The sequence below is a fragment of the Girardinichthys multiradiatus genome, chromosome 13, assembly GCF_021462225.1.
Source record: "Girardinichthys multiradiatus isolate DD_20200921_A chromosome 13, DD_fGirMul_XY1, whole genome shotgun sequence".
NCBI lineage: Eukaryota > Metazoa > Chordata > Actinopteri > Cyprinodontiformes > Goodeidae > Girardinichthys > Girardinichthys multiradiatus.
The window spans coordinates 29,252,693-29,268,371 of record NC_061806.1 but is presented as its reverse complement, the minus strand read 5'-3'; the positions used below and the strand labels follow the sequence as shown (position 1 = coordinate 29,268,371).

Sequence of the window (15,679 nt, the reverse complement as noted above, 5' to 3'; positions counted from 1 at the left end):
AGTGTGTTGTGCATTTGTATTGAGCCCCTTTACTCTTTTACCCTCCTGTTGGTCAGTGAAGGCCTCACAGGTTTGTTAGAGAACATCTACATGAGAATTCATGAGAAGGAATTGTTTTGCAGAAGTTACCCAGGGCTATGTTATTAAACAATCCCTAGCCTTGAACATATAACTGGGATCTGTCCAGTTCACCTTAAAAGTGTAAAGAACACGGCCCAATAGCAAACCTGCCAAGATATGGGGTCCACCTAAACTGACAGGCCAAGCGAGGAGAGCATTAATCAGAGAAGCAGCCAAGAGGCATGTTAACTCTGGTGGAGCTGCAGATATCCACAGCTCAAGAGGGACACTCTGCAGACAGGACAACTATTATTACTCCACAAATCTGACCTTTATGGAAAAGCAGGAAGAAGAAAGCCATAAGGAGTCTTGTTTGTAGTTTTCCACCTGCCATGGAGATGAAACCACGAATATGTTGAACAGGTGCCCTTGGTGAAGATTATGACAAAATTTTAACTTGCATGATATGTGGAGAAAAACTTACACTGCCCATCACCCTGGACACACCATCTCTATCTTGAAACATGGAGGTTGCAGAATCATGCTGTGTTTTTTTTTTTTCTCAGTAGAGACAGAGAGAGTGGTCGAAGTTGATGGGAAGACGGGTAGAGCTAAATAAAGGCTGGTCCTGAAAGAAAACCTTTCAGAGGCTGCAAAAGACTTATACCTGACTTTAAGTTGAAATCTATGATTACACATTGATGTTCACAGACACTCTGCATCCAATCTTAAAGGTCTGGAACTATTTTTCATTTAGAATGGGCAAAAAAGTTTGTCTCTGGGTGTTGAGTTGTTGAGATGAGTTGTTTCTGGAAGCTGATATAAAGACACCACACAAGACTGAGCTTATATTGTAGTGAAAGATTGTTCTACAAAGCATTGACTCTGGGGCTGAAAACAAATATGTGCCTCACTTTTTAGATATCTTTTCTTAAAACATTTTGCAAACCATGAATGGTTTCCAATTTACAATACAAATATGCACTAAGTTTTGTTAGTCTGTCAAAACAAACAAGAAATACACTGCAATTTGTGGCTGTAATATGAAAAATACCTATGGAAGGCATTGATGCCTGTGTAGCTATTAAGGATTCATTTAAACATATAGATAATAGAGTCAGGATGATGACAAATTTACTATTGTTGCTAATTATATTTATCCATGAAGTTACACCATGCTTTTCTAACAAGTCAACCCAGACTTCCAGCCTACACCACAGCCATGCTTAAAATGAACCCAAAAACGGATTGAATTGTGTTCAGATATCAGTCTTTAAACTTGTGAAGTCAGTAGTTAATGCGGTATGAGTAATATATTTAAAGGTTAGGCAATTATAGAAGGAACTGTATCATTTACTAAAGGAACTATTTACTTTGCGGAGGGTTTGGTGGTTGCCGGGGGTGGGGTCTCTGTGAGTATCACGGCCAGTCTACGTGCAGACGCGGAGGGAGACAGCATCCGAAGGAGAGACAGAAGGCTGCCGACCGGCTCTACTTTCCACCGGCATCATTTTCGCCTCGTGGAGACGGTTGGTGAACTGTTGCCGACGGCTGCGACAGATCTCAACATTTTGCACCGAAAAATTAAAATAACAGTTATTTTTCATGTCTATCTGAATGAGGTTGAAGCTTTTTGTGGAAGTGTTTAATGAGACGCTGCCTTGTCAGTTTGCCTTGTGGTAAATCCTCACAAAAATGTCAATTTTCAGGATAGTATTTTAGCCAGTTAACTGATTGTTCACATTACAGTTTTAGCTAACAGTTAACAGCTTACAGAGGACATTTTGAGACAGTAACTTCATTTTTTTTTTTTTTTTCCCGCTTCCATCTCCTCACCTTAAAATCCAGATATTCTGGTTGAATCAAGTGTGAGATCATCTTTGGAGGACTACCGACTTACAGCTCAAAATGGGGGTAAGAAACAATGTTAATTTGTGGAATGCCTTGATTTCTGCTGTTAAATAGTCGGCTGTTTGTTCAGCACAGATTTAGCTGTGTTAAAAGGTGAGTGCAGAGGAAACCGTTAACGGACGAAGGCATGATGTTAGAATGACATTGAACACGATGGGTTAGCTATTTGTCAACCCGTTTAAAGTGTAGCTCAGTCATACGGGTCTAATTCCTCTCAGAAAGTCATTACATTAGGTATCTGCTGTTTATAACACCAAATCAGTGGGTGTAGTGATGAGGGGATTAACGGGGATGAAAAGGGGGATGCTTGATGTATGGTTTGTCTTATTTGTATTTATTTATTTTATTTTTGAGAGGAATATACTGCAGATGTGTGATTCATCCATACCCAAACAGCTATATCGCATTCTCAGCCAAATGGCACGTTAAATGCAGGTGTCCCCATGAGATGACTATCCTCACCTACGGAGTCAGGCTGATGAAGCCCAGGTACCTTTACTCCACATCCAAACAGGGCGTTCGACTTTCACACTGCTGGTCACCGCAAACACGCCTGGTTTATCTCATGTTTTAACGTATCAGAGGTGCTTTAGGTTGTGTCATGTAATCTAACGAGCAACCGGAGGGCAAGTATGCCGTCAAACGGATGCACTTTTAGAAAGATTGGTCACGACCTAAAAGGCAGACGTGTTACCAAAAACGAGACAGATATCTATGCCTCATATACGCATATTCAGATCTTATACGTGTAAAAATGCGCAGTAACGAGCCGGACTTTGTCACCTGTACGTAGTGAGAACCATTGTTCGAGCTGCGGAATTTTGTGTCTTTTCTGCCTGACTGGCTGCAGAAACCCCTGGTCACCCATACTGAGTCTCTGTTACTCTCTGTAAAGCAGGTACATTTCACAAAATTACAAAGAGGGGCTAAATGTGCAACCAACCTCTGCTCAGGGTGTTGGCTGTAGAAATGAAATCTCTGATTTTTTTCCCCATTTCATTTCCCCAAACGTCTTTTGATACATAGTCATTTACATATTACATAATACAACTGTGTCTGATGCTGCCGGCTGGGCTTTCTGACAGACGAGGCAACAATTGAGGTTTGGGTATCAAATAGATACAGACAAGTGCGTCAAAATGGTTCCTCAGCGGTGATCATCCTCTCCTTCTTAACCCCCCCACTCCTAAAAATGTTGACTGATGGGTCCCAGAGGAAAATGCTCTCATTGAGGGTAGCCTTCCAACATCTCATTTTATCCCAGAAGTCTAATGAAATCAGGCTGATGCTTTCAGGTTACTAAGGACAGGCGGATCCAGCCAGTACATTTAGGCTTTATGATGTCATTCATGAAAAATCACTTTTATATTCCCATGCTGTTATCATGAGGTATGTCTTGGTCCTGATTCTGTCTGCATGTCTAGTCATTACTCATTTGTTATTGTTTTGGGATTTGTTTTAATAAATTGATCTTTGACAATCAAGAAAATATAAACTGTAGAGCACTCTATGAACTCTAAGTGCTTTCTCCTCTGCTCCACATCCGGCTCTAGAGGGTTGGGATGTAAGAGAACGCTCTGGCCGAGCCAGGGATCGCTGCTGCTCTGTCACGGTTTGTAACTGTCCACTAGATTGCCGGAGGGGGACACCGTGCACAACTCTGGCTACTTCGTCAAAGAGAACAGGAGGAGGAGGGGAGAGTGGTTTGTTTGCTCATGGGGGGGGGGGGGGGGGGGGTGTGAGTGGAAACTCCCATCCTCTGTGATTTACCATCGGAGTGATGGAGGGAGAGAGGAGATACAAGTGAAACGGGCTGTCATGGAGCCAGAGAGAGACCAGAAGGGCGGGTTAGTTTACAATGCAGCTGGGACCATTTGATACGGGCTAATCAATGATGGGGACAGTTGCTGGGATTGCTGCAGGACTTAATGATTAGGATGGTGGCTGAGAAGAAGGAAGATAGTGATGAAATTAAGGTCAGCTGATGTAGGGCTTACAGCGAACAATGAATGTTGGAGATATAGGGGAGGAGGATACATGGGCCTTTGTGAAGAGTCATCTTGAGAAGGGTGACAACTAAGAAGGATGGAGGAAGCGGAGGAAAGCTGGTGGTGGAATACATTAGTTGTACAGTGGTAAGATGGAGGATACAGTGAAGGTTTAATCACTAACACTAAGAAATTGGCACTGATTTCTAGAGAAGAAGAATGATGCAGTAGTGACTATGTCCGCTGTAGTCCCATGATGCACTTGGTGAGGAAGCTTTGAGATGAGAGCCGGCTAAGTTACCTGAAACCCTAGGAGCCATCTGACTCTGACATTCTCTTAAATGAACTATATTTGACCAAATTAGTTTTTCTCCAAGCAGCAACCACCTTGTCATGTTCATAATTTTCAAATTTAATCACAGGCCATTTTATTAGGCACACCTTGCTAACCTTACTTTGGACCCCGTCTTTTGACCTAACTTACTACTTTGTGTCATAGAACCAAAAATGTGTTGGTAACAGTTCTCAGAGATTCTGGTTCATTTGGACATGATAGCATCACATATTTGCTGCAGACTTGTTGTCACATCCATGACATGAATCTCCCGGTCCACCACATCCTCAAGATGTTCTGTGTTTCTCTGTAAACCTGAGAGATGGTTGTGCATGAAAATCCCAGTAGATCAGCAGTTTCTGAAATACTCAACAAGCCTGCCACCTTTAAACTGACTTCCATCCCCTTTGTTTCTCATTCTGATTCTCAGCTCAAATTTCAACAATCTGTCTTCGCTCTGTTCATCTAAATTAAGTTGTTTTTTAATAAAATAAAGGTACACAGTGAAACATCAAACTGAAATTGATGTCAAGAAACATATTTCTTTATTTTCATAAACATTTATTTTCATACTATTATAACATTTATTTTTATACTTAGTTAGTAGTAGTATATATTTATATATTTTCCAACAACAGATGCACTGAACAAACAATCCAGTCCCATATTAGAACCCAGGACTGTCACTGATTACTTGGCTGCAGATACCAGATCAGAACTTCAGAGGTCTAATAGAGTCCAGGTCTGTTTAAGTTTAACATGTTTGAAGTTCAGATTGGTTTCTAAATTCTGCAGGTATGGTTTTGACCATCAACAAGGGCTCCAGAGTGTGAATAGTTTGGTTGCAAATGCAACTAAAAATCGCTCCAGTGCTACCATCTTTTTTTTTTTTTTGTTTGTTTCTTTGTCCTGACATTTCACATGTCATTTCCTGTACAATTTAATACCTTTTTTTCTGCTACCTCTTATTGGAGAACATCAGGGTATTAGTCAATCAAATTCAAAGGACAGGGTGTTTCACCTCTGATTGGCTCTGGGCATCTACCATGTGGACAGGTACATTGTCAGGACTTTCACAGACTATTACTTATCCTCAGTTCACACTTTCCAACTGATAAATTGTTATCTAGACCCTTCTTTGAAGCATTGTCTAGAGAATAGATTATAATGAGGTTCTCCGTCACTTTGGAATATTATCTTTCTAAACTCATTGATAAGGAGCTAAGCCCGGAGTGATAATCAGAGTACTGGTTACTACATTACATTACTCTGATTTCACCGAACCAAGTCCTGAACCGGTACCGGTCTCAACGTCTAGATTGCATGTTTGTACAGACTGAAAGAGAACTGTCTGCTGTGGTCAGTCATTAAGGTGGGGTCCCTTCAGGTCAGAGGAAACATATTACTGATAATTTCAATTCAATTCAGTTTATTTATATAGCGCCAATTCACAACACATGTTGTCTCAAGGCACTTCACAACAGTCAGGTACATACATTCCATATTTATTCATTATTAACTAAATCTGCTGAGGGTATGAATAATTAATGATTAATAATAAGGTGGCCTTTACTGCAGCAATCATAGTTGGGATGAAAATAGCAGCATAACATTTTCCATTTGTTTTATATTTGAACATTTTTAAAGTAATTTTGTTCTTTTGAATAAATGTTTTCCTTAGTAGTTTTAGATAAACGTAGTTGTTATAAAATACACAGGGAAATCAGTTTTATAGTTTGTTTGAATCTCCTATTATCTCCATTCTCATAAAGTTTTTATTAATAGTTTTGTTGCAGATATATAAAAGCAATTTACATTTAGAATGAGAATTCTTATTTCTCCTGTCTTGTAATGTTATCCATTTCAAGTAATTTAAAATCAAAAAAATTGACACCTCTTTTGCGCTTTCCTTTATACAAGATTAGCTTTGCTTTCCATTTATGTTGTTATTCAACATGACACTGAACCTCTTGCTTGCACGACCTCTTAGGACCTGATAGTTCTTCTTGTTTCACTGCTCTTTGATATTCAGTATAGTTCTAATTTGACATTTGCCATCTCCCTAAGCTTTTTACCTGACTAGGTGGACTCTTTTCCAGTGTACACGTGTCAGACACTCCAGCACATGAGGACAGACTATTCAATGGTATACAGAGGTCATAATGTATTGCTGACTAGTGGATGCTGTTTTGTTCATATAATTTGTTGTGTAATTGTTTCAGCCCCGGGTTCCTCTGTAGTTTCCATCTGTGAGCCTGGGTGTAAGAAACCACATTGATCTGTACTACTGCCAATCACCCATTGTTGATAACCAATGTCGCTGATTCTGCTCTCGGGGCTGAAAAACAGTTTGTGAAGGGACATGTGAGCTCACTTTGACATCATTTCCTATTCGACTGTGAAGTGATGTGGTTGTTTAGGGTCTCCAAAACGTTTCCATGCCTTCTGTAACATCTTTTCAAGGCAGGAAACAAAAAAGCTGCATAGCATCACAGAAACTCAACTTAAATACAACCCTGCCACACTTTAAAGCAGCCGTCCTCCCTATTGACTTTAAACATTAAGGGTGTATTCACACCAGGAATGTCCTTTGGTCCGGAGCAAAAGCGCACTTTTTTGTTTGGTGCAGTTTGCTTTCACATTGAACTTTTTACAAGTGAACTATTACTTGTAAACAAAGCCACGAGGGTGACGATCATTGCTCCCATTGGACAGAAATGACGGGGGCGGGACAGAGCACAGACCCGGAAATTTAGGAAAACAGCTGTAGATGTGCTGCGTGCAGCACCTCTGTTCTGCATATTGGTGCCGTCATTACAGCTGCAATATTATTGTGAGGGTGAAGAGCAGCTCATTCAGCACAGATTTTGCGAAGTTCTGTTTATACGTTTGGAACATCGTTGGAGAACACGTGCTGAACGTCAAAGAAGACGTTGTGCTCTGCGGTCCTCCATGCCCGGTGTTGCAACAATCAGCCAGCCAGGTATGATTTGAGTATAACGTACACCTTTGCTATCGGCCACGGTGGCTTGTTAAGTCCAAAAAGACATACATTTTCTGCAGTTGGTTCGGATCGGGGCCGGTTAGTATTCAGACCATAAGCAAACCGCACCAGAGTCCGTTTGGAAGCGGAGCGAGACCACCTCCAAAAGTGGGTCTCGGTCCGGTTGTTAGGTCCAAAAGACAGGGTCCAAAGGGAGGAAACCAACTCTGGTCCGTTTAAAGCGGATCAAAAGTGGCAAGTGTGAATACACCCTAAAATTAGTCACTTTTATTGAATTTAGCTTGGAAACAGGAGATCAACCTGTTGGAAATTGATGGCATCAGTGTGACTCCAGTGAACACATTTGATCTGATGTTACAGTGTTAGTTATGCCATACTGAAAGAAATGCAACATTTAATGATAACGAATATTTTACACAATCAAATATAAGTGACTTTATAGCTCAAAAGCAAAGGTTAAAAACTGAAAAACAGTTTGCATTTCACGTGTGGTCTAGACGGCCTCCTCAGTGCAGATGAGTGGAAGTGAGCCTTGAAACAGACGGGCCGTCTGGAGGGAGGAGAATGTAAACAAACTGGGAGGGTGAAGGGAGGCACTGATGATGAAGAACGCCTCTTACTCTGGTGTGTGTGTGTGTGTGTGTGTGTGTATGTGTATGTGTATGTGTATGTGTATGTGTGTGTGTCTAACAGGCAGTCCTTCAACATTTTCTAGGTCGGTCAGTCCGTTAAGCTGTGTGGTAATCCATTTCTTTTTGCGTGCAGAACTATGATCTATTTAATGTGGCACAACCAGAGCTGCTACACTGCTCTTCGGGTTATACTGACAGGATCCTCCATTCAGAAATTAGAGCCAGAAACTTGACATTCTGATCACTGAAACATCATCAGATTCGGTTAAAAAATAGGTTTCAAAGCCACACACTGAACAGGGCTGAGCAACAGATGAATTGGTGCCATCTGGCAGATATTTCACCAACAAGGCTCTTTTTAATATGTCCACTGATGTAAATCACCTGAAAAGGTTTTAACTCAAACTCCCCTTTGCTCAAACGGGGTTGTACTCATTAAATACTTCTGTTTGGTGTCTCACATTTGACTTCTGATTCCTGCAGTTTAAAAAAAGATTATCTAGTTGTCCTCAGACTCTTGGCTCAGAATATTACAGGTTAGACTGGGTACAGTTTTCCAGCCGAACGGATGAGTCCACATATTCTACATGTCCCTGTGTAGATCCTCTTTAAGTCTTTAAGTGCAGCAACTTTTGCTCAATTACTTGTGAAAACAGGCTGCATTTCCTCCTTTTCCATCTCTAATGAGCATGTGCACAGACTTCTCAAACCAGCAAGTATGTTGCATCATCAGATGAAATTTGTGATCCCGTCCTCTACTTAGATTTATGTTTGTTGTTGTTAAATATGTGAGACAGAGGAAGATTCATGAACTGTCATTGAGATGTTTGTAGATTTGGGAAGAGTTTGCTGGGAATAGTGTCAGCACAAGGTTACAGGACATTGTCACAGAACCTGATTGATAATGCATTTCTACATCCATCCTTCCATCCATTGTTGATACCTGCAATCTCCATGCAGAAAGACCCCAGGCCAGGATTTGAACCCATCACCTTCGTGCTGCAAGGCAACAGTGCTAACAGCTGTGCCACCATGCAGCCCTTTATTTAGTATCATCAAATAAAACAAAGTATTTCATTAAAATTATACCAACTTCATGTAGGATCCTGCTGGCTCTTCTTTCCATTTCTGTTTTGACAGTAAAATATGTTTCACCCCAGTCCTGCAGGTTAGTCGCAGTGATTCAGCAGGATAGATTGGTTGTAGAAAATATGCTTCCCATCCTGATCCTAGTAAGATAATGCTGGCTTGTTTACCCTGTTTTGATAGGAGCCATTAATAAATAGTTTTTTATCCTTTTTGTATTGTGGTTTCATTTAAATGTGTGCAGAAAAAACGTATATCTCGACTTCTGTCTCAATGTCAGCATCATCATGTGGGACAAAAAGGTTTATATTCTAAGCAGAAAACCCAGAAGTGCCTGACCTGTGATACAGCCATGCACGCTTCTTGCTGGAGGTGTGGCTCTCATAATTGGGTTTTGAGTTTCGTTGTGGAGTTCCAGTTCTGAACATTTAAAAATACCATGATCTTTACACTTGCAGGACAGAACCAGAACCTTTTTTCATTATACCCTCAAAAGTGTGATCTCAGTATCATTTTTCAACCTTATTTTCATTCTTTATCATATGTTTTGGCAGCTATAACACAGTTCTGCACAAAAATGGCTGATTGTTACAGATGCATAGGCAGTGAGGCAGAGTGACTGAGGGGGATTATTATTGTTCAGTGGGTTAATCCATGGCTGTAGTAAACAGCAGTAATCTGATGGTCTGCTGGATGAAACTGTCCAGGGTTAAGTCCCCCTCCAGGCAGATAGCAATCACATACGTACTTTTTCACAAGCAAGCATGCAGTGTTCGTAAATCCACGTGTTCACACAAACATGGAGGAACACATGTTGAGTTACAGGCATTTTAGTAGGTTTTGCTAGAAAACCCATCCACAACCAGTCTGCAAGTAGATTTTAATTATACTACACATGTACAGACATTAGAGACTGATTATACAACACCCTTAAGGAAAAATATCACAATTTCTCAATTGCAGTATCACTGCTGTAATCCAAAATGCATATTTGTTATTTTGTTATGAATATATTTGCAACCTATTGAGTAGAAACTGTAAACATTTTGGTAGTTGACTTTTTCCCAGCTGAGGTTTATTTCTGAATTTCTGACAACATTGTGTCATTTAATGATGCATTTATTAACAAAGATTTGCATTCCATCAACATTAAAACATTAAAGCTACTGCAAAGTTCTTAAGTGTAAAATATAAAGTACTGTAAAGGTTTAAACCACAAACCACCTGTTTTTTCCACTTTGTTTAGCCACTTTCTGTATTTTTCTTCTTCACTCATTTTTTCCCTCCAGTCCTTGTACCTGACCATAAAAGTACTAAATGCTGAAGAAGGAAAATGTCAGGCCAGACTCTAAACTACCGCAGCAGGTAAACAAGTTGTAAAAGTCATGTTCACTGGACTTATTCCAGTGAAAACCTAACACAGGACCTGAGAAACTCGTCATCATTCAGTTGAACAGCTAAGGGGTCACTGGGTGTCACAACGATGGTCAACTTGTGTCTTTGGGACTTTTACTGGATGGAAAAAAGTTGCCAAAAATCTAATGAAACATTTTAAACATGAAGAACGTTTGATCAGAACTACTTTAAAGTCAACTCAAGACTTTTTACCTACCTGGAAGCATCTTATATGATTCATAGCTCAATGGACAGGAAAGCATACTAAGACTCAGTGGTGTTTCCTACATGGTGCTAGAGAACACTGTTGCACTCTGATGCCTTCAGTAGACTCAAAACTGTTTAGATTTTGCTTTGGTTTATGTATTTATTGAGGTAAATGCAGCTTTCAAAGAAGTTTTAACCTTCAGGTTCCAGCAAACAATTAGATTTTTGTGGAGCTGTTTTTCTGGAGGAAATTTGATTCTATTCCTTTGGGAAATAATCTCACATGATCAAGATTTTACTCTCAGGTCTCACTGGGAATGTCAGCAGCAGTTCAATGTTGAATCAAGTTTTTTGTTGGGGATTAAAAGCAACATAAAAATAGAGAAAATGAGTGAGTTTTAAGAATTAAAAAAGTTTTCTTGTCCTCATTTTCTTGTGCCATTTTCCAGTTTCTGAGGGAGAAGCAGCTGACTGATATTTTAGTTCTGTTAGAGGAACCCACGGGACGATCCTGTCTGTCATGGCAAAGAAGAGCTTACTGGAGCTGCAACAGGAATGAGTGAAATATGTGAATTATATGTCTCCTCTGCCATGTGGCAGCATAAACCTAGTTGGTTAAATAACTTTGTTTTTGAGTAGTTGTGTAAGGCTTCATATATAACCAGCGCTTTATTTATCAGTGCAAGGCTGGGCAAATCATTTTGTCATAGAACCAGATAAGCAGCTGTGACTGTCGAGGGCAAAACTATCCAAACGTTTTGCAAAACCTTTCCCGGCATGTATTTCATTACAAACTAAATATCATTTTCAGACTGCAACTAAACGATACAATGTGACGCATCACACCGACAACTGAAACTTTGTTTACTTCATCACTATCTTTCACAAAAAGAACTGTCAGAAATAAGCAAGATGCTGTATTTCATTGTACATTAAGTCTTACAGTTTACATTTTAGTTGTAATTCCTGAGAATAAATCTGTTTTCCATAAGCTGAGAATTACACTTTGACTCCTGTGATTATACCTGTGGAAGGGTCCTGATGAAGTTGCCATCAATAGGAGCGAAAAGACGACAGCTTAAAAATAGAAGCTGCCTATTCAAAACAAACACTTACTGGAAGTTTATTCCAAATTTCATGTGGACTGGAGATGGCCTGCAGACCATAAAACACCCAGGTCTGCATAAAGGGGTTGCTTGTTTTGTCTTGTTGATAGTCTTCCTAGTAGTCCTAGTTAAGGTCTTGTAATCCTAGTTAAAATCTTGTTGTACAAGTCCTAGTTAAAGTTTTGTCGTCCTAGTTAGTCTTGTCGTCCTAGTTAAAGTCTTGTAGTTTTAGTTAGTCTTGTCCTAATTAAAGTCTTGCAGTTTTAGTTAGTCTTGTAGTTTTAGTTAAAGTCTTGTCGTCCTAGTTAGTCTTGTCGTCCTAGTTAAAGTCTTGTAGTTTTAGTTAAAGTCTTGTAGTTTTAGTTAAAGTCTTGTCCTAATTAAAGTCTCGCAGTTTTAGTTAAAGTCTTGTAATCCTAATTAAAGTCTTGTAGTTTTAGTTAGTCTTGTAGTTTTAGTTAAAGTCTTGTCGTCCTAGTTAGTCTTGTCGTCCTAGTTAAAGTCTTGTAGTTTTAGTTAAAGTCTTGTCCTAATTAAAGTCTTGTAGTTTTAGTTAAAGTCTTGTCGTCCTAGTTAGTCTTGTCGTCCTAGTTAAAGTCTTGTAGTTTTAGTTAAAGTCTTGTCCTAATTAAAGTCTTGTAGTTTTAGTTAAAGTCTTGTCTTAATTAAAGTCTTGTAGTTTTAGTTAAAGTCTTGTAGTTTTAGTTAAAGTCTTGTAGTTTTAGTTAAAGTCTTGTCCTAATTAAAGTCTCGCAGTTTTAGTTAAAGTCTTGTAATCCTAATTAAAGTCTTGTAGTTTTAGTTAGTCTTGTAGTTTTAGTTAAAGTCTTTGTCGTCCTAGTTAGTCTTGTCGTCCTAGTTAAAGTCTTGTAGTTTTAGTTAAAGTCTTGTCCTAATTAAAGTCTTGTAGTTTTAGTTAAAGTCTTGTCCCAATTAAAGTCTTGCGGTTTTAGTTAAAGTGTTGTAATCCTAATTAAAGTCTTGTAGTTTTAGTTAGTCTTGTAGTTTTAGTTAAAGTCTTGTCGTCCTAGTTAGTCTTGTCGTCCTAGTTAAAGTATTGTAGTTTTAGTTAAAGTTTTGTCCTAATTAAAGTCTTGCAGTTTTAGTTAAAGTGTTGTAATCCTAATGAAAGTCTTGTAGTTTTAGTTAGTCTTGTAGTTTTAGTTTAAGTCTTGTCGTCCTAGTTAAAGTCTTGTAGTTTTAGTTAAAGTCTTGTAGTCCTAGTTAAAGTCTTGTCCTAATTAAAGTCTTGTAGTTTTAGCTAAAGTATTGTAGTTTTAGTTAAAGTATTGTAGTTTTAGTTAAAGTCTTGTAGTTTTAGTTAAAGTCTTGTAGTCCTAGTTAAAGTCTTGTAGTTTTAGTTAAAGTCTTGTCGTCCTAGTTAGTCTTGTCGTCCTAGTTAAAGTCTTGTAGTTTTAGTTAAAGTCTTGTCCTAATTAAAGTCTTGTAGTTTTAGTTAAAGTCTTGTCCTAATTAAAGTCTTGTAGTTTTAGTTAAAGTCTTGTAGTTTTAGTTAAAGTCTTGTCCTAATTAAAGTCTTGTAGTTTTAGTTAAAGTCTTGTAGTTTTAGTTAAAGTCTTGTAGTTTTAGTTAAAGTCTTGTCGTCCTAGTTAGTCTTGTCGTCCTAGTTAAAGTCGTGTAGTTTTAGTTAAAGTCTTGTAGTCCTAGTTAAAGTCTTGTAGTTTTAGTTAAAGTCTTGTCCTAATTAAAGTCTTGTAGTTTTAGTTAAAGTCTTGTAGTTTTAGTTAGTCTTGTAGTTTTAGTTAAAGTCTTGTCCTAATTAAAGTCTTGTAGTTTTAGTTAAAGTCTTGTCGTCCTCATTAAAGTCTTGCATTTTTAGTTAAAGTCTTGTCCTAATTAAAGTCTTGTCGTCCTAGTTAAAGTCTTGCAGTTTTAGTTAGTCTTGTAGTTTTAGTTAAAGTCTTGTCCTAATTAAAGTCTTGTCCTAATTAAAGTCTTGTAGTTTTAGTTAAAGTCTTGTAGTTTTAGTTAAAGTCTTGTAGTTTTAGTTAAAGTCTTGTAGTCCTAGTTAAAGTCTTGTAGTTTTAGTTAGTCTTGTAGTTTTAGTTAAAGTCTTGTCGTCCTAGTTAGTCTTGTCGTCCTAGTTAAAGTCTTGTAGTTTTAGTTAGTCTTGTCCTAATTAAAGTCTTGTAGTTTTAGTTAAAGTCTTGTCCTAATTAAAGTCTTGTAGTTTTAGTTAAAGTCTTGTAGTTTTAGTTAAAGTCTTGTCCTAATTAAAGTCTTGTAGTTTTAGTTAAAGTCTTGTAGTTTTAGTTAAAGTCTTGTCCTAATTAAAGTCTTGTAGTTTTAGTTAAAGTCTTGTAGTTTTAGTTAAAGTCTTGTCGTCCTAGTTAGTCTTGTCGTCCTAGTTAAAGTCGTGTAGTTTTAGTTAAAGTCTTGTAGTCCTAGTTAAAGTCTTGTAGTTTTAGTTAAAGTCTTGTCCTAATTAAAGTCTTGTAGTTTTAGTTAAAGTCTTGTAGTTTTAGTTAAAGTCTTGTCGTCCTCATTAAAGTCTTGCATTTTTAGTTAAAGTCTTGTCCTAATTAAAGTCATGTCGTCCTAGTTAAAGTCTTGCAGTTTTAGTTAGTCTTGTAGTTTTAGTTAAAGTCTTGTCCTAATTAAAGTCTTGTCCTAATTAAAGTCTTGTAGTTTTAGTTAAAGTCTTGTAGTTTTAGTTAAAGTCTTGTCCTAATTAAAGTCTTGTAGTTTTAGTTAAAGTCTTGTAGTTTTAGTTAGTCTTGTAGTTTTAGTTAAAGTCTTGTCCTAATTAAAGTCTTGTAGTTTTAGTTAAAGTCTTGTCGTCCTCATTAAAGTCTTGCATTTTTAGTTAAAGTCTTGTCCTAATTAAAGTCTTGTCGTCCTAGTTAAAGTCTTGTAGTTTTAGTTAGTCTTGTAGTTTTAGTTAAAGTCTTGTCCTAATTAAAGTCTTGTAGTTTTAGTTAAAGTCTTGTCCTAATTATAGTCTTGTAGTCCTAGTTAAAGTCTTGTCTCATCTTAGTGGAACTTGTAGCTTCCTTCCATCACAGTCTGAACCACAGACACCAGAACAGAATGAAGTTTAAATGATGATGGGATAAACTGCAGATCAAGTAAAGAGCTTGAGACCGGCTTCTGCTGTAATGATGCTGAATCTAATCAGGAAACATTTAGTTTCTGTTCTCACTCCAGAAGATTTGTTCTGCGTTTTGATCTCAACCTGAAGTTTCTCATCTGATCTTAGTATGTTAGAAATTGATTTTAGAATTGGGTATGGCTGTAAATTCTCTCAGGATCAGTTTTCTGATGGACCAACCAAATCTATGTGTTCTGATTACAGCTTTTTAATTGTCTTTGCCTGGTATCTGATGCCTGTTTTGTTTTAGTCTCCAACTGGTACAAATTAGATGTTGTTCCTGCATAGTAGATTATTATTTATTGTTAAATATTGTTTCCTAATATAAAGGATTGAAGGATGGCTATTTGGACTTTGTGTGTTACAGTACGGACGGTCGGACAGCTACCGCGTGGCCACCACGCAGGACAACGACGACAAGGAGTCACCCAAGAAGAAGGGAGGCAAGGATCTGGATGACCTGAAGAAAGAAGTACCCATCGTATGTACAATTATTTCTACTTCCTGTGTTTGAGATACTGATGTTGCCAGCATGCATCTTTGTAACTCAAGAGCTATGCAAAGAAAGTTTAGATAGGTTAGGTCACACTCCACTGTTCAATGAACTACGATCCAACTACAACCTGATCTCCATGTTTTAAAATGAGATGACATGCACGGTGGTTTGAAAGCAGCTAATGCTGCTGGGTAGTTTGTTTAAATGCGCAAGAGCCATTTGATCTGAAATGATTTATTTCTCCAAAGAGCAGGTCAAATGCCCAGAATATCATGTTGATAAAAAGCTGCTTAACGCGTTTGCTGAATGAAATGATATCAGTTTCAGCAGATAAAAATATTTTGGTTT

General features: G+C 38.1%; 1 protein-coding gene across 1 annotated transcript in view; it reads left to right on the top strand.

The window, feature by feature from the left end:
- The first annotated feature begins 1,565 nt into the window (after positions 1-1,565).
- The window catches only part of atp1a3a (ATPase Na+/K+ transporting subunit alpha 3a), a 32,931-nt gene continuing 18,817 nt past the window's right edge, over positions 1,566-15,679 (top strand). Inside the window, exons 1-3 of the mRNA XM_047383262.1 lie at positions 1,566-1,739; positions 1,909-1,974; positions 15,203-15,316. Coding sequence (XP_047239218.1) covers positions 1,969-1,974; positions 15,203-15,316 — 120 coding nt within the window. The 5' untranslated portion in view covers positions 1,566-1,739; positions 1,909-1,968. The remainder of the gene's footprint in view (positions 1,740-1,908; positions 1,975-15,202; positions 15,317-15,679) is intronic.